General features: G+C 38.0%; 1 protein-coding gene across 1 annotated transcript in view; it reads left to right on the top strand.

Moving 5' to 3' along the window:
* The first annotated feature begins 3,603 nt into the window (after positions 1–3,603).
* Positions 3,604–23,264, top strand: part of PREX2 (phosphatidylinositol-3,4,5-trisphosphate dependent Rac exchange factor 2) — a 382,998-nt gene continuing 363,337 nt past the window's right edge. Inside the window, exon 1 of the mRNA XM_021002117.2 lies at positions 3,604–4,452. Coding sequence (XP_020857776.1) covers positions 4,312–4,452 — 141 coding nt within the window. The 5' untranslated portion in view covers positions 3,604–4,311. The remainder of the gene's footprint in view (positions 4,453–23,264) is intronic.

Here is a 23,264-nt window from a genome sequence, read left to right as displayed (position 1 = left end):
AATATCTGTTTGGAAAGGAGTGGGCCATTCATTCATATGGTGAGAGGGAAGGATAATAGATCACCATCATCAGATGTTTACTTCTACTCATGAAACTCATGAATGTAATAATCTCAAGGAAAGCTTCCAAATTGCTATGCATTCAGAAGATTTACCTAAGGACACTGACGAGAATCACACATGATGAGATGGTATAGATAGTTTGAAATCTGCAACAACTGATGAAATCGCCACATCTATAACATCACATATCCACTTAAGTATTGTAATATGTGAATTTATTTATATTATTTTTCCTACTGCTATAGTTAATAGAAAAGTCCTATGACAGCCAAATAAGGTCAGCTAGATTGCACAGTGCTTAGAACACTGGGTCTGGAGTAAGGATGACCTGAGTTGAAATTCAACCTCAGGCACTTACTAGCTGCGTGACCCCAGGCAAGTCATTTAACCCTGTTTACCTCAGTTTCCTCATCTGCAAATGAGCTGGAGGAGGAAATGGCAGACCACTCCATTATCTTTGTCAAGAAAACCCCAAAATGGGGTCATGAAGAGTCAGACGTGACTGAAATGACTGAACAAAAACACAATAGCCAAATAAATACTTAGTGAATTGAATGTCATTTGCATAATACACATTAGAAATTACTTTCCTATATTAATTCATCCAAACATTTTTATTAAGATAATGGCACACCAGGATGTTCATGTTCAAACATGAATAAAGTGGCCTCTGACTGAAATATGACTGGAAGAGGTCCTTTATATAAAGAAATAGTGTTGTATTTCACAGAAATTCCCTGTGCTTGGAAAGTTACCCAACCTTGACCTGCCCCAGATGTCTCAACTGCATAGCTTCCCTAGCCATATAGGTTATTTAACTGTTCCTCCATTCCCTATGACACTAAATTTTAACCAGCTTAAACCTGGAAATGTCTAAGCACCATGTAAAATGAATTTAAGCACAAGAAGATCTGAATATCCATTGCCTTCACCTCATAAATGCCATCTTTTCCACTTTGTTTTTTGTCTTCCCTCCATTCTAATTTTTTAAAAAGCCTTTATTTAATATCAAATCATTTCTCAATATTTCTATTACTTTTCCCCACTCCACATTTAGCCTTCCCTTGTGATAAGGCAAATAAATTAAGCAAACTAGACTGACAAAGCAATTTCATCTGATGCTATATACAACATGCACAGGTTAATCCTCCAGCATTTTACAGTGAGATGTTTTTCATCCTGTTTTTTGAAACCAAACTTGTTTATTGCAATTAATTTGAGTTCAGCTGCTTTTTTTTCTTTTAACATTTTCAGTTACATTACTGTCATTGTCTCCTACCATGTTTTCATTATTCCAATCCCATTAGCCCTGGTTCAGAAAGAATTGGTTGTTGCTGAGATACTAGGAACATTCTAAAAGAGAGCCCTGCATGGGGTCCTGAAGTTGTGTATTAATTATAGATGATGTTGTGGCCTGTTTATATTATAGGGAGTAGTAGAAGAATGGGTAGGCATTGTCAGAGTAAGGCATCTAGACAAAAACAACCCAAGGAAGATCCGTTTTGTTGAGGGAGGAGGTATTAGCAGTTCAGTAATTGGGCACAATTGGCCAGAGGGAGATGACATTCACTAAGGATCAGACATGGAAGGAACACTGACGAGGTTGGCAAAAGTTGAAAGCACCTCTTTAACACCTGCATTTCTTCCTTCCTTACTTTACTGAATTGTGTGAAGTAGAAAGCATGTGTTTGATTTATCTATTACTGGATTTATATTTCCTGTGTCTATTGCTCTTTTTGTTTTGTTCTGTTTGTTTGCTAGGTGGTCCCAGACTTGTTATTTAATGCTCTTTGTTCTTTGACTATTGAGTGTGAAATGATCTTACTTTACTTCTGCAGAAGATGATTCTAGAATCAAGATACTTAACATTTATCTAGCAAACCAATGCTTGGTTCATCAGTTCATCATACTTTTATCAGTTTGAACTTTAACCAGTTGCAAATGAGTGCAATAGATTTCTGGGGAAAAAAGATCTCAGAACAGAAACTTTATTTGGAAAATTGTCATAGTCTTTTCTTACCAGGCTTTTTTTGAAAAAATGAAAAAAAGGAAGTTTTAGGTCCTTTGAAAAACTGTAGTTGATTTTCAACTTCTAAATATAAAAATTCATCTATTGCTAAACGATTATTTCAACTTAATCAGTTGGTGGTCTAAAAAAGTTGGGTTTTATAGGAAAAATCCATTCCAAAATGAAATAGAAAACTCGATAACATCTGCTTTATTTTGTTTGTGTTAGATTTGTTAGATGTGTTCAGTCCTTATTAGCTCCTAGCTGTATTTACAAGTACAGTAAGATAGTCAAAATAAACATTAAAAGCAAGACAGTCTCTTTCTCCCTTCTCTCAGTAGAAAAAAAAATACTCTTTTGAATGATATTCAACAATCAGTTTTATGCTTTATTATTCAGCTTGATGACACTTGTTTATATCACTTCAGATTTTTTGTAGCTTTAATCCTATGCAAATGTGTGTCTTGGGAACGAATTTATTAATTCTGGGGGAAAAAAAGCTGTAGAAAAGAAAAATTCGCTCTTTCCTCTCTATAACATACTCAGTATGACAGACATATTTATTCATTGCATCTGAAGTTTATTGGTTATGCTGGCCCATCACATTCCCAGGGTGTCTTCATTTATTATGCTAATTTGACCTTTCAAGTGAAAAGCTGCAAAGTGGTTTGTCCTTCCTTCTCTAAGGGGACCATGACATCAGGAAAGTGATGTCATGACTTGCAAGCGAATTGGATTCGTGAGGAAGGGCTGTGCAAAGTCACCAGCCTCTTTCCTCTGGAGCCATGTGGATCCAGTGGCTAGATATAGATCAGCACGACTGGAGAAGGCCCAGATGTAGTGGAAGACTTGGCCTTTTTAAGCTAAGGTCTTGTCCAGGTCTCACTTTGAGGCAACCACCTATTCAGTGATTAAGGCTAGGTAAGAAATGAGGCAAAGAATTGCTTCTTTTACTTAGTTAAAAAAAAATCCAGGAGGGGAAGACCCTCAGGGTTTCTGACCAAAACAGCAACAATTATTTTTGACGCTCACTCTGAACCATAAAAGCCCAAACAATGACCAAATGAGGCTTTGGCTGGGACCTATTGTTGGCCAATCAATGAGACCAAACTACTGTAGAGTCTAAGAGAACAGAGAAGTTTTCTCGGGCTTCAAATTATTTACAAAAAATTAGCTTGGGGAGGGAAGAAAAAAATCAATACATTTATTTTCAACTAGAGAAAGGTAGGCAAAAGGTAAATATTTTCCTTCCTTAGTTATGTAATGGAGGGGACTTGTTTCTTTGCTTTCAGGATATGTACACAACACATTAAAGCTTAACAACAGGACAGAGGAAGGGTAGCAACAGTGTAGTGGGGATTTGGGACATGGTAAAGACAGTGGGTGCCTGTATCCCTTGGGTCTTCAGAGCTCACAATTAGTCCCAAACTCTGTGTGGGGTGTGTGTGTGTGTGTGTGTGTGTGTGTGTGTGTGTGTGTGAGAGAGAGAGAGAGAGAGAGAGAGAGAGAGAGAGAGGTGGTGGTGCAGTTTGCTGGCACGCAACACTTCCCGAAGGTTGTGTTTCCTTTTTCCTGAGATTTGGCAAAGGGTAAAGGGTCGGAGTCACATGGACAGAAAGCTTTTTGATTAATGTCCAAATTGCTGCTGCTGCTGCCGCCTCCTTCTCCAAATGAGAGAGAGAGAGAGAGAGAGAGAGAGAGAGAGAGAGAGAGAGAGAGAGAGAGAGAGAGAGAGAGAGAGAGATAGCGAGCGAGCGAGCGAGCGAGAGCGAGAGCGGGCAAACTTAGGTCCGAAGAGGCTAATTAAATACCCCCATCCTCTGGATTTGGGTAGTTTTTCTTTTCTTTTCTTCTTCCCCTGATTCTTTGAAACCTGTAGCCAAGGTCTGCGGGGAGGGAGGAAGGTCTGCGGGGAGGGAGGAGGACAGTCTGCGGGAAGGGAGGATTGTCTGCCGAGAGGGAGGATCCTCTGCCGGGAGGACTGCCGGGAGGATCGCCGCGCACCGCTCTGGTGCCACGGTAGTTTGCCGGAGTCCAGATTCCGGCTTCCCCCGCCCCTCTCCCCCGCTACTCCCCCCACCCCCCTTCTCCCTTCCATCCCCTTTTCAGCATGGAAAGTCTCCCGGGGGCCTCCTCGGACTAATCGAAGAGAAAGGCAACTTTGCTTTCTCGCGGGGGCCAGAGCAGCGCACAGCAGAGCCAGGCAAAGACGGGGCCGGGACGGGACCCACCGCAGCACGATGACCGAAGAGAGCAAAGGGGAAGGCAAAGGGAAGAGCGGGAAAGATCTAGAGAAGCAGCTTCGCCTCCGGGTATGTGTCCTGAGTGAGCTCCTGAAGACCGAGCGGGACTATGTGGGGACGCTGGAGTTTCTGGTGTCGGTGAGTTTCTCAGGAGCTGGAGAGGTGGAGGAGGTGGGAGGTAAGGGCCGGTGGGTCTCTGCAGAGGTGCTGCTGGAAGGTTAGACGAGACCCCTCCCCCACCCTAGGAGGTTGGGGAGAGTTTTCCTTCTGGGGGAGCGATCTTACTTCCCTGTGCATGGGAGGAAGGTGGGAAGGACCTTGCAGAGGAGTTGACTTTAGGAATGCTCCTCTCCTGGACCTCAGGGCTTGGGGATCACCTACACTGGGACAAGATTCTTGAGAACTGGAGGCTTTCAGCTTTGCAAGTACCTTAAGGGTCCTTGGTTTGGCAACCTTAGATCCAAAAGGAGGAGGCACTTGTTGATGGAAGGGACCTCATTCTTTCCTCGTTTTTCATCTCCCCTTTGCCCCTTTTCTTCCTTTGCTTTCTTGCAGTAACATTTGGGAAAAAAAAAAACCCTTTAATTATTTATTTCCTTGCTCTCCTTGGGATCTTGCTTTAGGGCTCTGGTTTGGTGATCAAGAGCTGAGTGCTTCATTCAGGTACATTTGGTTAAATAATCTCTGAATCTGCTGGGGTTTGAGTTCATTATTCAGATTACATGGCAGTGCAGTCTCTTTATTTATAATAATCCTTGAAACATAGTATTCTGGTAGGGGGTAACAGAAAGAGCAAAGAAGTTTTGATCTGCAGCAGCTGTTGGATATTAAAGCCACATGTGGTGCTCACACCCCTTCCTACAAGTCCCTTTTCTCTTGCTTATGACTTCTGTACTCTACTTGTGGGCTTGATATTCACGCTAAGCACAGTGACTATGGTTTAATAAAACTCATGTCAAAAAAAAAAATCCAAACCTACAAACTTTAAGATCTCTTATACCACTTTGTCTTAGAGTTTCAACTTCACTGAGAACCAGCTTTCAAAAAATTGTGTTAACTTTAATGCCAAGAAGTCCAACTCTTGGATGAAAGGAACTTCTAAAGCAGCTTCTCTGATGTAAATAAAAAGAGTATGGAAAATGGTTCCTTGTTTTCCTATTTGCTTTGGGAGAGCATCATTTCAAGAGCTTAAGTGCCTTAGTTATAAACAGAGTTCAACTCATCTGCTTCACTTTGTATGATGCCTGGCTGTTATTATGGCTCTGACATTCTTCTCTTTCTACCTCCCTTCCATCTCCCTTTGTCTGAAGGGAAGTGTTTCAAACACTAAACTTCCTGCTCAACTTTCTGAGACTTGTATACTTTCTGCATATGATCATGGAAGAGGAAAATCTTTATTTGACTCTGGCAAGAATGCACCTCAGATTTAGGAGGATGCACAGGTTGGCTTTGGTGGACTGAGCAATTTAAAGCCAACACAGTCAGCTAAATGGAAACACATTCTTTGAAAATTTGTAAACTTTTAGACTCAAATTTGGCTCCTCTCAAAACTTTTTTTTTACTCCTATCAACAAAACAGTCTTTCAATTTTGTGAGTAACTAGAAGTAGTTACAACCCTTTGGTGTGGCCTACGGGGGTAAAAAAAAGACTGCTCAGAGTGCTGATTTTGAAGAAATTGATTGCCGCCTTTACCTTCTCTGCAAAGCACTGACATGGTGACTTCATGAAAGGTTTTAACCTCTAACGCTCCCAAGCTTTCCTTTTAACCTTATTGCCTTGTTGATCCTAATAGAAAACAAGTCTTGCTGGTATGGGATTAAGGTTAAAAAGTAAAAGTCGTAAGCTATAAAATTCATGTTCACTGTTATTTCGAATTTATGGAAGATACCCCCCATTTCATTTTTCATCTCATCAAGAAATCATAGATCCCTCTGCTTTTTCTGTTTTTCATTCATTTTGTACATAAACACACACATATACATAACTTAGGATCATAATTTTAGAATTGGAAGAGACATGAAGGACATCAAATCTTGCCTCCTCATTTTATAGATGATTATACCGCAAAAGTGTAGGTGTGTGCCCAAGATAACCGTGGCAGCTAAGAAGCAGAGCTGGGACCCAAACTCAGGTTCTCTAACCCCAAATTCTGTGCTCTGTTCTCTGTCTTATGATAAACAACATATTCTGGCTCATTTTGGCATCATAACTTTCCTCCATTCAAGATCCATTCATAAAATAGAAAAACAAAAGGAAAATAAATTTGTGGAAAAATTTATAATGTTTTCAAAATTAAATGCATTTTGAGTTGAAAGCATTTGGCAGTTGAATGACTGTCAATTGTATTTGTTTTTATTTTTTATATTGAGGGGAAGAAGAGCTACTGATTTTTTTAGGATTTATCAACAAACATACAAATATACATATATACATATATGTGTATGTGTATACACACACACACACACACACACCAACAACAACTTCACCGTATAAGATATGGTAAAGGCCCTAGAGGAGAGAGAAAAGATGAATATAGAGCCTTCAAGAAACTGATTGTTAAGTAGAGCAGGGCCACCTCCCCAGCCATCCAGATCTGTACATTGCCACTGGACCCAAATGGCTTTGGAGGAGGCTGGTGACTGTGCCCAGCCCTCCCTCACTTAAATCTAATTCACCTGCAAATCAAGACATCACCTTTCTGACAGCATGGTCCTCTTCCAGAATAAAGGAGAAACAACAATTACAACAACAGATAACAACCAGAAGTTAAGTAGTGGAGACAACTTATAGACAAATTCACACACTTCTTTTTGTTTGTTTGTTTAGACCTGTAGGTTCATTGGTGTGAGGAACTTCTGTTGCAGAAACTTCAAGCAGTAATGCAGATCAAAAATTACTCTGTAACTTATAGTCTTAGTATATGGTCTGGGACACTGAGAGGTTGTGACTTAATCATAATCAAACAGCTAGTATTTCTCAGAGCTAGGACTTGAACCCAGGTCTTCCTGATTCCAAGGCTGGCTCACTGTTCACCTCACTGCAGAAGTGTAGCATTGGCTATTCCTTCCTTTTGGATTTTCTGTCTTCCCTGGGCTCTGTAGCATTTCTCCTTTCCTGTTTCTCCTAAATGACTACTGTTCTTTATTTTCCTTTACTTGTTTATCTCCCTCCTCTTACCTCCTAGGTAGGCATGTCTTAGCCAAGACACTCAGGCTTCATCTCTCTCTACCCTCTCTTCCTTTGTGAACCTCTGTAAGTGATGGGTACAATTATCACATCTATGCATATAACTCCCAGATCCTTATGTTCAGGCCCAGTTGCTCTCTTAAGAATTGGTGTTGCATTGCAAACTGTCTGCTGTACTATCCCACCAAGAAATACCACTAGCATCTCAAACTCAGTATGTACAAAAATGAACCCTTTATTACTAACCCCTCTCCCCATTGCTTCTTAACCCTTCTTACTCCTTTTTATTGTTAATTGTTACACTAGACTTCAGTTACCTAGAGTCCTTGGAGTCATCTTTTACTTTTTACTTTATTTTACATCTCCCTTCCATATGACCAATTGCCAAGTCCCATTATTTTACTTCTGTAATACCTCTTGCCTCCATCCACTCCTCTCCCATTCACATTACTACCACTTTTTTATAGTTTTCTTTTTGCTTAGCTGGAAAAATAATTTTATAAATACAACCATGTCACTTCCCAGCTCAAAAGCTGCCTGTTGCCTTTAATATCAAAATACAGACTTCTTAGCTTGACATTAAAGTCCTCTAACATTTGTATTCAACCTGCCTTTACAGCCTCATTTCACATTATTCTCTTTCACATACTGTACTTTTCAGCCTACCTGACCTATTAACTATTCCCTAATCTAATGTTATCTCCTCCAGTGTTTTCATAGACCATCCTAATGCCTGGGAATGCACTCATTCCTTTTCCTTGTCTTTCAGAATCCTTCTTCTCCTTAAGGTGTAATTCAGGTGTTGGCTTCTTCATGCCTCAATATTTGCAACTGAAAAGTGTTCTCTACCTCTCAGATTTTCCTAATGCCTTTTAACTTTGTGTCTTCTTTTTCATTATAGCATTAGCCTTGATTATAGTTACTATGTTGGTTATTTACATATATTTAAGACCCTAAATTTTACAAAGTCCTTTCCTCAAAACAACATTTGTGTATCTCATATGATAACAACCATGCCCATTAGATTGTAACTTCCTTGAGAACAGTGACAGTCTTTTCTTCTGTGCCTAACAGAGTACTTCCATGTTGAGGGCATTTAATACATGTTTATTGAATTGTTGAATAAAAGTTACCAAGTTACATATGAAGTCTGAGAAAGAAATATCGTTTCCAGCTGAGCTAGTCAGTGAAGACTTCCTGGAGTAGATGGAATTTGAGCTTTGCCCAAAAGGGTAGGATTTCAGTGGGCCACAATAAATAGTGAGGATATTTAAAGTATAAGGAAAGGTATGAGCAAGATCTGGGGTAGGGTGGGTGGAGTAGAGTAGTGAGTAGTTCACTTTGATTGGAACATAGAGTGCAGGGGCCATTAAAAAGTTCTGAGCAGAAAAATGGCGCAACCAGATTTGCTCATTAAGGAAGATTAATTGGGCAACTCTGTTTAAGAAAAATGGCTTGGGAAGAGTTTTGAAGCATGAGTCCTGTTAGGAGGATATTAGAGCAGTCTAGGAAAGAGGAAATAGGAAATAGGAAAAAAGAGGAAATGAACTATCTGAGTGCTAGTAGTGGGAGTGGAAAGGGGATGATATATAAAAGAAACATCACGTAGAATTCATGGGACAACCAGTTAGAGGAGAGAAGTAAAGGAGGAAAAAACTAAAGATGCAAACAGAATGGAGTTATTAGTTCATTTTTAATAACAAGTTATTGTCTACCATGTGCAATGTACTGTGCTAGATATTAGGAATACAAAGATTTAAAAATGACACAGTCCTTGTATTCGTTTAATCCAAACCAGCTCACAACTGCCTTTCTGGGAATCCTGGGAAAAACTCTCATTGTTCAATTGCTATTCCTCTCTCTATGTTCTGCTCGAGTTCTTTTCAATGCAAGGTTCATTTCTATAAAGTTATTCCTGTGCTTAACTTCCCTTCTCTATTAAAAAGTCAAAACTAGCTTTTCTATTCCCTAAGGACAGAGCCTCAGTATATTTTGCCTCTAAGATTTAGACAGTTACTAAATCCTGAATTATCTTTCTTCGTGTTACCTAACAAGTCAATTGGAGGTCCTCTATTTCTGTCATAAATGTTATAGCTTCCTCTTGTCTGGACAAAGCCTTAGCCCTTTTCACATTGCTGTAGGATCACAGTATTTCCTTGAAGTGTAACTGGAAAAGTTATCTGAAAATTCAGCCAGTCTTTAGAGTTTTGAGATGCTAAGGAGACAGCCATGGAAATGGAATTGATTATTGTATGGGGGTGTGTGTGTGTGTGAGTGTGTGTGTGTGTGTGTATTTCACAGCAGGTTTTTCAGGCTGTGTATACCTAATAAAATTTATTGGTTGAATGGATTTAGGGTTGGTATTCTGGCTCTCTTCCTCAATTTGTTTTTACTTCTACTGGGAGTTAATTGAAAACATTGTTGCAACTGTAAAATGATCCAAAATGCTAACCCAAAATAGGATACTGCCCTGAGAAAGATGGAAACATTTTTTTCAAACTTCAGAAGGTTGAGTGAAATCTACTTATAACCTGGATAGCCAGCCCATTTTGCTATGCATTTTATTCCCTATATTGAAATATATCTATAATTTAATGTTGTACATTTACTTGTTTGTCTGTGGGTTTGTCTCCTTGCCTCAAATCTCTCTCCTTTCCACTAAATACTTTGCTGCGCTATTGAAGTGATTTTCTTAAAGTGCAGGTATGACCATGTCAACTCTCCCAAACCACTAAATAAACTCCAATGGCTTCGTAATGCTGCTTGGATCAAAAAGATGTTTGGCTTTCAAAGTCCTTCATAATTTGGTCCCTTCCTGTCTTTCTAGTCTTCCTACATCTTAAATCCCTTCTACATACTCTGTGATCAAGTGACCCTGGTCTTTTTGTTATTCCTTGAACAAGATACTCCTCTGCCTAACCCTATGCGTATTTCACTGGCTGTATCCCATTTCCAGAATTCTTTTCCTCCTAATCTCTGCTTCCAAGCTTCCCTGGTTTCCTTCAAGTCTTAGCTAAAGTCCCACCCTTGGCAAGAAGTCTTTTCAAGTATTCTTTAATTCTACTGCCTTTCTTTGATTATCTCCAATTTATCTTGTTTGTTCATAGTTGTTTTCATGTTGTCTCTCCCATAAGATTGCAAACTCCTTGAAGAAAGAAAATGATTTTGCCTTTTTTTTAAAATTTCCAGCTCTTAGCACAGTGTGTGGCACATAGTAGGTATTTAATTCTTGAGTTGACTTGACCACCATTTTGGTACTCCAATAAAGAACAAGCCTTTATTCGTTATTTGGAAACTGGAAATCTAAAATAGTTAATAACATCATTAGAAACTTAAATCTTAGGTTGAAGCCATTCGTTTGCTAATCATGAAATGTACTGTGATAGTCTGTTTCTGATATTTTATGAGATCAGAGTCAGTTGATGATCCTTTAAAACATTGTCATATTCCTGCTATACAATTATTAACATTTTACAATGTCCCAGAAATAGGCTGAAGAATTTTGAGTATTTTATATTTCAGTTTTAATAGGTGGCACTCGTGATTATTTAGCTTATGCCTTTAACCCTTTCATGGTCTCTTTGTGTTCAGATAAAGATTTTTTTGACTCTCCCTTATTTTGGAGAACAATCTCTTAGCAGAAATTTGATAATGCAGTGCTGTGGACTGGGACGTACCCTGGACTTAGAGGCATGGAGAGGGCTTGATTCAAATCCTTCCTCTGACCTTTACTAGCTGAGTGATCATGGATAAATCAATTAACGTCTCTGAGTCTCAGTTCTTTTACCTGGAAAAAAAAAGAAAATAAGTATAGTGAGTATATAATGAGTATAAATATATATAATATATAACATAGTATAAATATATATTATATTATATATCATAAATATATACTATGTTTATATATAGTATATATAATATATGATATATAGTATAAATATATTATTATATTATCATATATTATAATAGTATAAATATATATAATACTATAATGAGTATAAAATGAGATTATATATGAAAAGCATTATATAAATGACAGCCATCAGCTTAAATGACAAATTTCCATTTTATCAGTTTTTAGTTGACAGAAATTTTAAAAATTGTATCAGGCATGTTAGTGTTTAGTCAGGGGTGGGGAACCTCTAGGTCCTAAAGTATGGCCCTTTGACTGAATCCAAACTTCACAGAACAAATACTCTTAATAAAAGGATTGGTAGGCAATAGGTAGCTAAGATCTAAATAGGTAATAAAGATGTAAACATTCTCCTAAGTCAATTCTTGTGGTGTTGAATATTTGTCCCTAGTACAACATTATTGTGATGTGTTAAAAATGGGTATTAGATGTCTTAGGTAAGTCACATGACCCATAGTTCTTAAGCTTTAGATTGTTGGATCTCTGTCCTGTGGGGATGGTGCTAATAGGTGCTGGTGATTAAGGTCATTTAATAGTCTTGGAAGGGGAAAACAGACTTGCGGGCAAAGGGCTTGCTTCAAACTGTGATTTGTGGGGTAACCAGTACCATATTCTGGGGCCAGGATAAAGAGTTAACCAAGGCCAGTAAATCTGGAGGGCTAGACAGGCACCATGAAATGGATGTCCAGAGTCAGGGGGAGGTTAGCAGGAGGGGATCAGGTAGCAGTCTGGAGGAGCAGCACAAGGTATTGGAAAATGATAGTTTTCCTCATCATAAACCTCTTATCCAGGATAGCATCCCTTTAGAGTGGCAATTTTATAATCATTTCTCATCCTTGTCCAATTGTATCTGAACTCCTATGGGCTTATACATACATACAAAGATTTATTTTAGAAAAAGAATGGAATCACAGGTTTGTTTGGCATTAAGTTGATTTCTTCTCTCCCCTCTCCCAATGAATTCAGTCGGCATTTCTGAAGTAGAGGCCACAGGGTAGAGTGAAAATGGTGCTTAATTTTTAGAGTCAAGTAATCTGGACTCAACTTCTGATTCTACGACTTACTATGAGTTTATGAAAAGTTCTGCGAATGAATCTGTTTGTCTCTTTACATCATTGTCTGATATGTCCAGTAAGAGATGTGACAGTCACTGCAGTATTCCCATGTAATGTTCATTCTTTGTGCCATTGTCTTAAGATATAGCGTAGACACTTAAAAGTTCAAATACTGAAATAGCATACCTGCACTTTATAATAGTAATAATAGTGATATCCAACAATTATATACCGCTCTGGGTTTGCAAAGTGCTTTACAAATATCTCATTTGATCCTCCAAACAACCCTGAGAAGTAGGGGCTGTTATTACCCTTTTTACAGATGTTGAAACTGAGGCCAGCAGTGGTTAATTGATTTGCCAATAAGTGTCTCATGTTGGATTTGAATCCAGATCTTTCTGACTCCAGGTTGAGTGCTCTTTCCACTGTGCTATCCACCTTTGTAAAATCCAAAGAATAATGCCACACTTTTTGAGCATAATGTGAAATTCCTGATTGCCTTTTGTGTCTGATTCTACATCTAGTTAGCAGCGTATATAATTTTTCATCGGAATGGATCTGAAAATGAATTCTTATTTTCCTGCTACCTGATTTTAAGCTCCATGTAGTGAGGTTATCATGGTGCAATGGAAAGAGCATGGAACTTGGAGTCAAAGGACCTCTGCTACTTTTAACCATTGTGACTTTGGACAAAACACTTAACCTCTCTGGGCAGTTTGACTAGACTGTACTGTCTTCTTTCTGTATTTTTTTTTTTTGTTAAATGACTCTTGGTTCTCTTCCTAACCTGTCTGACCATTCTTTCTCATCCGTCCATCCATCCATCCTTACCTGGATCTTCGTCCAGGTAATGCCCAATAACCGCGGGTATCCTCCAAGTCCTCTGTCCTGAACTCTCTTACCTTCTCCCTCTATGCTATTTCACTTTATGATCTCATCAGCTGACACATTTTCAAGTATCATTTCTACATGGCTGATTTATTTGCTTAGATTTATGTGTTTAGCCCTAACCTTCCTCCTGACTTCCAGTCTCACATCTCCAATTGCCTATTGTCTTACAGACATTTTAAAGTCAACATGTCCAAAACTGAACTCCTTATCTTTTCCCATAAATCTTCTCTCTTCCTAACTCCCCCTATTACTGTGGAGAGTACCTCCATCCTCTCAGGCACCCACATTCACAACTTAAGACTCTTCACAGTCTCTTCCCCCACCTCCATATTGAAACGATTGACAAGCCTGTCAATTTTACCTTTATAACATATCTCATATACATCCCCTCCTCTCCTATGACACAACCCCCACCATAATTCAGGCCCTTATCACGTCATGCCCAGACTATTGCAATAGCCAATGAGCTGGTCTCCCTGCTTCAATCTCTCCCCACTCCAGTCCATCTTCCATTTATAACTATCAAATTTATTGTCCTAAAATAAAAGTTTGATGATGTGCCCATCTCCCCACCCCCCACCCCTGACTCCCTCAGGTCAATCAACTCCAGTGTTTCCCTACTGCATTCTTTTTGACTTTTAAAACACTTCATAACCTACTAGCCCCCCCCTCCAACTTCCTGCTTTTTCGATCTTGTTACACTTTACACTCTATCCTCAAACCTCCATTCCACATACTTTGCAATCCAGTGACACTGGTTTCATTATTGTTTTTTGGACATTATATTCAATCCTTACTCAGGGGGATTTTCACTGGCTGTGCCCCCGTATCTGAAACTTTCTCCCTTCTCATCTCTGCTCCCTGATTACCCTGGCTTCCTTCAAGTCTCAGCAAAAAACCACCTTCTGTAAGAAGTCCTTGATCCCCATTAATTATAGTGCCTTCACTCTTTTGATTATCTCCAACTTATCTTGCATATATTTTAGTTGTTTGCATGTTGTCTTTTGTATCAGACTGCTAGCTCCTTGTAAGCAGGGAAATGTCTTTTACCTTTCTTTGTATCCCTGGCACTTAGCACAGTGCCTGGCACATAAGAGGTGCTTAATAAATGCTTGATGGCTTGTTTTGATTGACTTGATAAGTCTGTTTCTACAACATATTTTACATCTAGCCGTTCTTCTCTATTTCCAATGCCATCACTCTAGTTAAGGTCTTTATTACCAGGATTCCAGAGTATTGTAAACACCATCCTTACATATCTTCCCATTTCTACTCTCTACCTTCCATCCTTCATGACAATTATTATTTACTCTCCTTATGTATACATTTTGGTCATGTTGCTTTCTGCTTCAAAATCTCTAGTGCTTTCCAAACATTCATTTCTCATATTCATTTGCTTGACAGTCAGGACCCTCTCTACATCCTTGCCCTCTCCTACTTTTCCAGTCTTATCTCGTGTTTTACTCTTGATGGATTGTATGCTGTAGCAGAATTGGACACATCTTTGACCTGGGAACATATAGTGGCTCCCATGCCTCCATGACTTTGTTCCAGTATTCCTTTTACCTGGAAGGCTCTGTCTTTTACCTTTATTCTTTGTCTACCTCCTTTCCTTAAAAGATTCACTTGATAATGTCTCTTCCAGGAAGTCTTCCCTGATTGCTGTATCTGGGAACAAACTTCTTCCAGAGACCTCCCTGAATTGTAGATGCATTTACCACATTCTATTGTATAGACATAGCAGATACTGTTTGATTTTTTGATAGTTCTGGGCTTTGCAATTCACTTGATAAAACTATGAGTGGTATAATTCATGTATAAAAAATGCTTGTTTTGTAATTATTTCTTCTTCCTCTACTTGTCAAATTGGTAGATACAAAGTGCTCTTGGATTTAGGGCATCATAATGCCTCAGACAAAGCAAAGATGAAAGAAAGGTTTCACTGTCTTAATTTTTACTCCATAATAATTGAATTTAATCATTTAAATTCTGTTACTTCTTATGGTGGTTCTTATTCTACCTCCTAACCCCCTAACCCTTTAATTTTTGTGCTTCTGGATTATTACCTGGACTTGAATGATATCACCTACAAGAGCATTTATTGCATGCCATTTTGACAAATGAAAACCATGAATGACAGTTTTGGGGTAATTAATAATCAATTTATTAAGTAGACTAGCTAATAATCAATAAATTGATGGTCAGTGGTTTCTCTTGGCAACCAAAGACAAAAGACATGGAGAGCCTGAAAGCTTTAATAAAATCCTTGAAAGGCTATTCCCTCGACAATTGAAAATCAACTCTGATTGGGGGACATTTAATGAAGAGGTGGGCTAGAAGTCTTCAGTTCCTCCTGCTTGATCATGAAACTGACATGCCTCCAGCGGTTTACAGAGGAATCCATGTCCATCCGGACCACTCTGGTTGGTTTTCTCTCTCATAAGCTGGGTCACCCTAAACTCTTATGATGGGGTACAATGACAAGGGCTCATTTACTCAGGGCAAGAACTCACATAGACTAGATTCTGTTTATACTCTAAATTCTCCTTGTTGAATGGGGTCCTGCCCAAGACTGAAGAGCATGTACCTTGAGGTCTAGGACAATCTCATCAATTAACCATGTCTTTTAGAGACTGGCTTTTTAGAGCCTAGGCCTTAATTGAAGAAATAAAGGAGAAAAGCCTGGATCCCAAATTAAGAATTGGTTGTTAATATGATAAAATAATAATTTCTCTCACCATTCAATAAAAATTAGATTCTTCCACCTGTGTGCATATATGTTTCTAGCTTCAGTTTATAATGATCTTTATCTTTTCAATATATACTAAGCATAATGTATCATAAAGAGCCATTGTGTTCCCTCATTACTATGGAATGCATATTTTCCATCTGGAGGATATTTAAAAAAATTAATCATAGCTGGTTAAATTTAGAGTACTGAAGGAAACCCTGTATAGTTATATATTCTGGGACTATTGCATTTTTAATCTATAAATTAGTTAACACTTTCTTTTAAAAATATTGATTTAGTATTTTTTTTGAGGTAGTCTAATGTATTGATGCCTACACTGGACGTTGCAGTTTTGTATTTATTCCGTGAATCATCTATTTTAGTTGTATCATGGCCAATTAGAATGGCTTAATAGTTGCTAACACATTGTTGGTGATTGTGCAAGAAGCGTTGGTATTTGCCTATGTTATTTTGTTGCTTAGTGCATCAATTTAGCCTTGTTTTGCTGCTCCCCTGGAGTCCCGGGTTTTTTCCTCTTTGAAGTCAGTGTTGGGGGAGGGGGACAAGCAACAACTTGAAATTCTAAGATCTGTTAATTTACCCAATGTTATCATGGTGGTATCATGTAGAGATCACAGCACTACTCTCTTTATACAAAGTATTCATTCTTTATGTGCTTTTTTTGTGTGCAGTATAGGTATTTAAAATTGAAATCACAAAATAGTCCTTAGTTGAATTTGTTGAAAACAGTGATTCATATATCTTAGTGTTCTGTCTCTGTGTCCTTCAAAGGTGCTAATTAATCCCATTCTGACCCTTAACATGAGCATCACATGACCATTTAGCAGTACCTGGCTTGGGCACCAGTCTACAAAATCAGTCCCATCATGGGTTTCCATTGCTAGTTAATTCCACTGCCAAGGTCTTTCATTAGATTTCATCATCTCCCTTTCCATATGGATAGCCAATGGAGAATCTTCAAAAGGCCTCACTCCCCTAGGGAAGGGGTCCATAACAATTCATCCTGCTGTAGTTACTACTGCCTCTAACCTTGGACAGAACACAGATTCACATATTTGTCAGAGGAAGGACTGCATGTAACCTTGCCTGAATGGAAGGCATATGGCATAGTAAGATGAGCGCTGGATTTGGTTTTAGGAGAGACCAGGATTTGAATCTCAGCTCTGATGCTCACTAGACATGTGACAGTTGAGTGAATTACTTAACCTGAGCCTTATTTTCCAAATCTATAAAGTGGGGCTAATAATACCTGTATGGAGAACATGGGAGGGAGCACAGTAGAGCAAACTGAGCCCAGGACCTGGAATCAGGAAGTCCTTAGTTTGAATCGTGCCTCAGACTAGCTATGTAATGGGGGACAAGTTAGTTAAACTCTCTCAGCCTCAGTTTTCTTACCTGTAAAATGAGGATAATAGAAGCACCTACTTGACAGGTTAGGCAAAGATCAAATGTAAAGTACTTTGCCAGCTTTAAAGTACTATCTATATAAATGCTATCTATGATTATTAATTTAGGGGGTTGCTGTGAGGAAACCTTAATGTGCTGTGTGAATATGTGTGTCATCATTATTGATGGAAACCAATAGATGGAGGGATATAAATGTAAATATAAAGCTATTGTTCATGACTTCACACTAAGTGCAGCATAAGAGAGAGGAACTTAAATTTCCAAGAATAAGCAGACAGATTGATTACTTTGATAATAATGATAGCTAGCATTTATACATACTATTTGCCAGGCACTGTGCTAAGCACTTTACAAATATTATCTCATTTTATCCACACAACAATCCTGGTAGGTAGGTGTTATGATTATGCCCATTTTACAGTTGAGGAAACTGAGGCAGACAGAGATTAAGTAACTTACCCCGAGCCACCCAAGTATTACGTGTTTGAGGCTGGATCCAGGCCCAGCACTCTCTTTACTTTGGCACCTAGCTGCAAGGGGGTTTTCTGCTGATTATTTATAATGTTCGTTTTGTGAGGATGGTAGTCCTTGCTTTCATCTAAGGATCATATTTAAAACCCTTCACAGTCTGTCTCCAATCTACTTTTCCAGGCTTATTGTACATAAGCATTCTACTTTATGCCTTCCACATTCCAGCCAAATTGGCTTCCTCGTTGCTCTCTAAACGCAGTAGTTCATCGCCCACTTCTGTACCTTTGTAGAAACTGACCTCCAAGTCTGGAAGGCATTCTATCCGCACTTCTACCTTTTAGAATCTCTAGTTTCCTTTTTGGCTCAGTTCAGTTGCCACTTATTATGGGAAACTTTTTCTGATCCCTTTACTCATTAGGCTTCTCCACTTCCTCAAATTATTGTGTATATGCTCTTCTGTTTAACATATCCCATTATGGGATAGTCTATATCCCATCCACCCCCACATTGTAAATTTCTTGAGAGCAAGGGTTATTTTCATTTTTTCTTTGTATTCCCAGCATCCAGCATAGGGCCTTGTATATAGAAGATATCTAATAAAAATGCTTGTTGGATTAGATTGGATTGGATCCCCTCAGTTTATCAGCAGTGCACAATCTGTGGATGCAGTGTTGTACATATATGCATGTGAATATGCAAGAGATTAGCTAAACCTTTGAGTTGTTGCACTTTGACACCAAGAGAAGTTCTATGAGAGATCATGGTTGTCCTCCTCAGTATCAGTATCAAAATGTTAGCATTGTAACCCAAAATACCAAATTTCATTTAATAATCCGTTATAGGCTTATTTTCTATTAATTTAACTACATTCTTAAAAAAATCCATTTTTATCTTCATCCTTTATTGACCATTAGGATAACAAGATATTTATTTACTACTCATTATATAGGTATGCTTGTCCATTGTACAAGTATAGTATAACTTAATTATATATAATTGTCATAAATTATCTCTTTGAAAATTCGAATTTTGATGAATCAGTCCATTTTTAGATTCGTCTGTGTCTGGGTAAGTTTGGGTCTCACTGATTTTCCTTTTCATGAATAAGCCCATGTTCATCTTACATTCTTCTCCTTATAAATTCTGTAACTTTAAATCATATCCTCTTTGAGTCTTTCTAGTTTGATGTATTATAATTTTTTAGCTTATTCTCATTTGCAAAGATAATTATTTTAGCTTCCATTTTCTGACTTTCTCCTCAACTCTTATGGCTTACTTGAGGCAGTGACCCTAACTGAACACCTTGTTCTGAGAGTGGAAGAACCATAATATTTGAAAAAGCTAGAATGATATTTTCTGGGTTTGTTTTGTTTTGCTGTTTGTTTGCAATACCTTTCTCTATGATACCATGCATTTTGATATTGCCCTCATAGTACTTGGGTCTGATATCCTCAAGAAACTAGGTCTCTTTTATGTCAGAGAACTATCATTTTAAGCTACATATAAAATCATTTCTCCCATAATTTCATTATCCTGTATTTGTCTGTGGTAAAGCTCATCTGCTATTTTTATGCCTGTTCACTCAGTCTTTTGAGCTCTTTAGAGTTTATCACTTATAGCTTTTTATAACTCAGAAGAACCAAGTCAGTGTCATCTGTAGAATCATATATTTTATGTGACTTCATAATGTTTTGAGATCCCCAGCCTAGAGGTAATGGAATTCCAGCTGAGCTATTTAAAATCCTAAAAGATAATGCTAAAAAAAAAAAGACAGGCAGAAAGAAAGAAAGGAAAAAAGAAAGAAAGAAAAGGGGCAGCTAGGTGGCATCAGACACATAACACTCACTAGCTGTGTGACCTGGGCAAGTCATTTAACCCAGATTGCCTCGCTAAAAAAAAAAAGAAAGAAAAGAAAAAAGAAAATGGTGTTAAAATGCTACACTGAACATGTCAACAAATTTGGAAAACTCAACAGTGGCCACTGGATTGGAAAAGATCAGTTTACATCCCAAACTTAAAGAAGGGCAATGACAAGGAATATTCGAATTACTGCACAATTGTGCTCATTTCACATGCCAGCAAGGCTATGCTTGAGATTCTACAAGTTAGGCTTCAGCAATGTGTAAGCTGAGAATTACCAGAAGAGTAGGCTGGTTTTCAAAGAGGCAGCGGAACTAGAGACCAAATTGGGAGCATTCACTACATTATGGAGAAAGCAAATGAATTCCAGGAAAACATCTACTTCTTCTTCATTGACAACACTAAAGCCTTTGCTTCTGTGGATCACAACAAAATGTGGCAAGTCCTCAAAGAGAGGGGAGTACCAGATTATTCTTCTTGTCTACCCAGGAACATGTATGCAGGCCAACAAGTAACAGTTAGAACCAAACATGGAACAACTGATTGGTTTAAGATTGAAAAAAGAGTACAACAAGGTTGTATATTGTCATTTCATTTAGCTTATATGCAGAGTATATCATATGAAATGCCAGGTTGGATGAATCAAAAGCCAGAATTAAGGTTGCCAGGAGAAATATCCACAATCTCAGATACGCAGATGATATCATCTGATGGCAGAAAGTGAAGAAGAATTAAGAAACCTCTTGATGAGGGTGAAAGAGGGGAGTGTAAAAGCTGGTTTGTAGATTAACATTAAAAAAGAACCCTAAGATCTTGGTAACTGGTTCCATCACTTCCTGGCAAATAGAGGGAAAAGAAATGGAAGCACTATCAGATTTTACATTCTTGGGCTTGAAAATCCCTGCAGATGGCGACTGCAGCTGTGAAATTAAAAGGCACTTGCTCATTGGAAGGAAAGCTATGGCTAATCTCGACAGCATACTAAAGAGCAAGGTGACACCTTGCCAACAAAGGTCTGTATGGTCAAAGCTATCATTTTTCCAGTAGTGATGTATGGCTGTGAGAGTTGAATTATAAGGAAAGATGAGTGCCACAGAATCAATGCTTTCAAATTCTGGTGCTGGAGAAGACTTGTGAGAGTCTTTTGGACAGCAAGGAGATCAAATTAGTCAGTACTTAAAAAACATCCATTCAGATTATTCACTGGAAGATCAAATACTGAAGCTGAAGCTTAAATACTTTAGTTGCATGATGAGAAGACAGCACTCATTGAAAAAGACCTGATGGTGGAAAGAATTGAAGGCAAAAGGAAAGGGGAATGGCGGAGGATGAGATGGATAGATAGTGTTGTGGAAACACGAACATGAACTTGGACAGACTTTGGAAGATAATGGAGGATAGAAGGTCCTGGAGTGTTATAGTTGTGTCAAGCAACAGCAAGACTTGGATATGTTTGAATAATAGAACAGCAATAAAGAGACAGAGGATCCCAATTAATATACGTGGTTGTATGGAACCTTTCTTTTCAGTTGCACTGTTATTCCCACGCTGTGTGGTTGGTAGGTTCTAATAAGCTGTGGACAGCAGTGGATCCTGGGGATAGGGCATTAAGCCAGGACTTGAAAAGACAAAGCAGATGTTGAAATCAGACCATACGATCATGTTGAAGAACTGGTCTGGATTCTGGATTTATAGAGAAGCTAAACGTCAGAAAGAAACAGTGGGTTGATTCCTGGTAAGCAGTCAAGAGCAAGGCTACAAACAGAACCTAGAGGTCAAACCATGTCAGTGGTCAAATCCAGGCAAGCAGCGAAGATCTAGAAAGTAATACAAAAGTAGGAGGTAAAGTCAAGACAGTGAGTCAATCATTCAAGTGCAGGTTGTTTCCAATGTACACACGGGCTATGCTCTAAATATTTATTTGTACCTATAAAAAACGAGGGAGTTGAATGGGATTATCTAAGGTCCTTATACTGTTAAAATCCTGTGACATTTTTATTCAAATACATTGGCTGTGTAGAACTAGAAGGCTTCGTTTTGCATGCAAAACCCTTTATGACCTAGCTCCTTCCTCCCTTTACAACCTTATATCCTTGTACACTACGATCTAGTGACACTGGTCTCCTTGTTGATTCCTGAACAACCCACTCTATCTCCCAACTCCATGCATTATCTTATTTTATTTTATTTTTTTCATCAATTTATTTTATCAACAATAACTTCCATAAGCTTTTGAGTTTAAAATTTTTCTCCCCCTCCCTCCCTCCCTCCCTCCCCACCTCCCTCCCCAAGATGGCGTGCAGTCTGATATAGATTATACATATACGTTCGCGTTAAACATATTTTCACATTAGTGATGTTGTAAGGAAGAATTAGAACCAATAGGAGTAACCACAAGAAAGACTCCATGCATTTTCAATGGCTGTTTTCATCTTCACCTCCTGGCTTCCTTCAAAACTCAGCTAAAGTTCTACCTTTTGCAAGAAGCCCTTTTCAGTTATTTTTAATCTTGATGCCTTCTCTGTTGACTAACTCCAATTTATTTTACATATTATATATATATATATATATGTATATATGTATATATGTATATATGTATAAGTATGTATATACATATTGTTTGTACATTGTTGTTTCCATATTTTCCCCCTCTTTAGACGGTGAGCTCTTTGATTTTTCCCCTTTTCTTTGTAACTTCAGCTTTTAGTATAGTAGTGCCTGGCACATGGTAAGTACTTAATAAATACTTATTGACTTGACTTACTGAAACAATGTGATGGAATAGTGATTAGATTCTCAAGTTAGACTATAAAAATCTTTTTGAACCATGATGTAGCTGAAATACTATACATTTGTCATAAAAAATGTAAAGTAGTATTGTTGCTATGTAGTAATCAGATAAAGAAAAGAAGCTTTAAAAAAAATCTTTTAATTCTGGTTTTCAAAGAAAAGCATATTTAATTAGAGAAATCTGGAAATCTATCATGGAAAAGGGAACTTATAAGCTCTTTCAAAAACCTTAAAAGTTAATGCTAATGTCTTCTTTGGGACACTTTAAAAAATATATTCTAGAATTAGAAACTTTAAGCTAACTTTCTTTTTAATAGTTAAGGAAAGAGAGAGAGATACTAAGAAACTGTTAAGAATTTAAAGAGTAGGGAATAAGAAATGGGGTCAAAAGTATGTCTATAAATTCAGAATCCTAAGTCTAATTTTCAATATCTGGAACAATTGGAAATGATAAAACAAGTAAGGTGAAGAGAGAACTGAAGCCCAAGAGAAGGAAGGTAACATTAAGAAAACACTTAGCCACTTTAAATAAGTTCAGATCTTTAAATTCAGTTGAATTATATCCCAAGGCACCCAAGAATTTGCAGATGAGATTATAAAATCATTTCAAATAATCTCTAAGGA

The sequence above is a fragment of the Phascolarctos cinereus genome, unplaced genomic scaffold (assembly GCF_003287225.1).
Source record: "Phascolarctos cinereus isolate Bilbo 61053 unplaced genomic scaffold, phaCin_HiC Scaffold_4;HRSCAF=312, whole genome shotgun sequence".
Classification (NCBI taxonomy): Eukaryota; Metazoa; Chordata; class Mammalia; order Diprotodontia; family Phascolarctidae; genus Phascolarctos; species Phascolarctos cinereus.
This window is presented reverse-complemented; position numbering and strand designations above follow the sequence as displayed.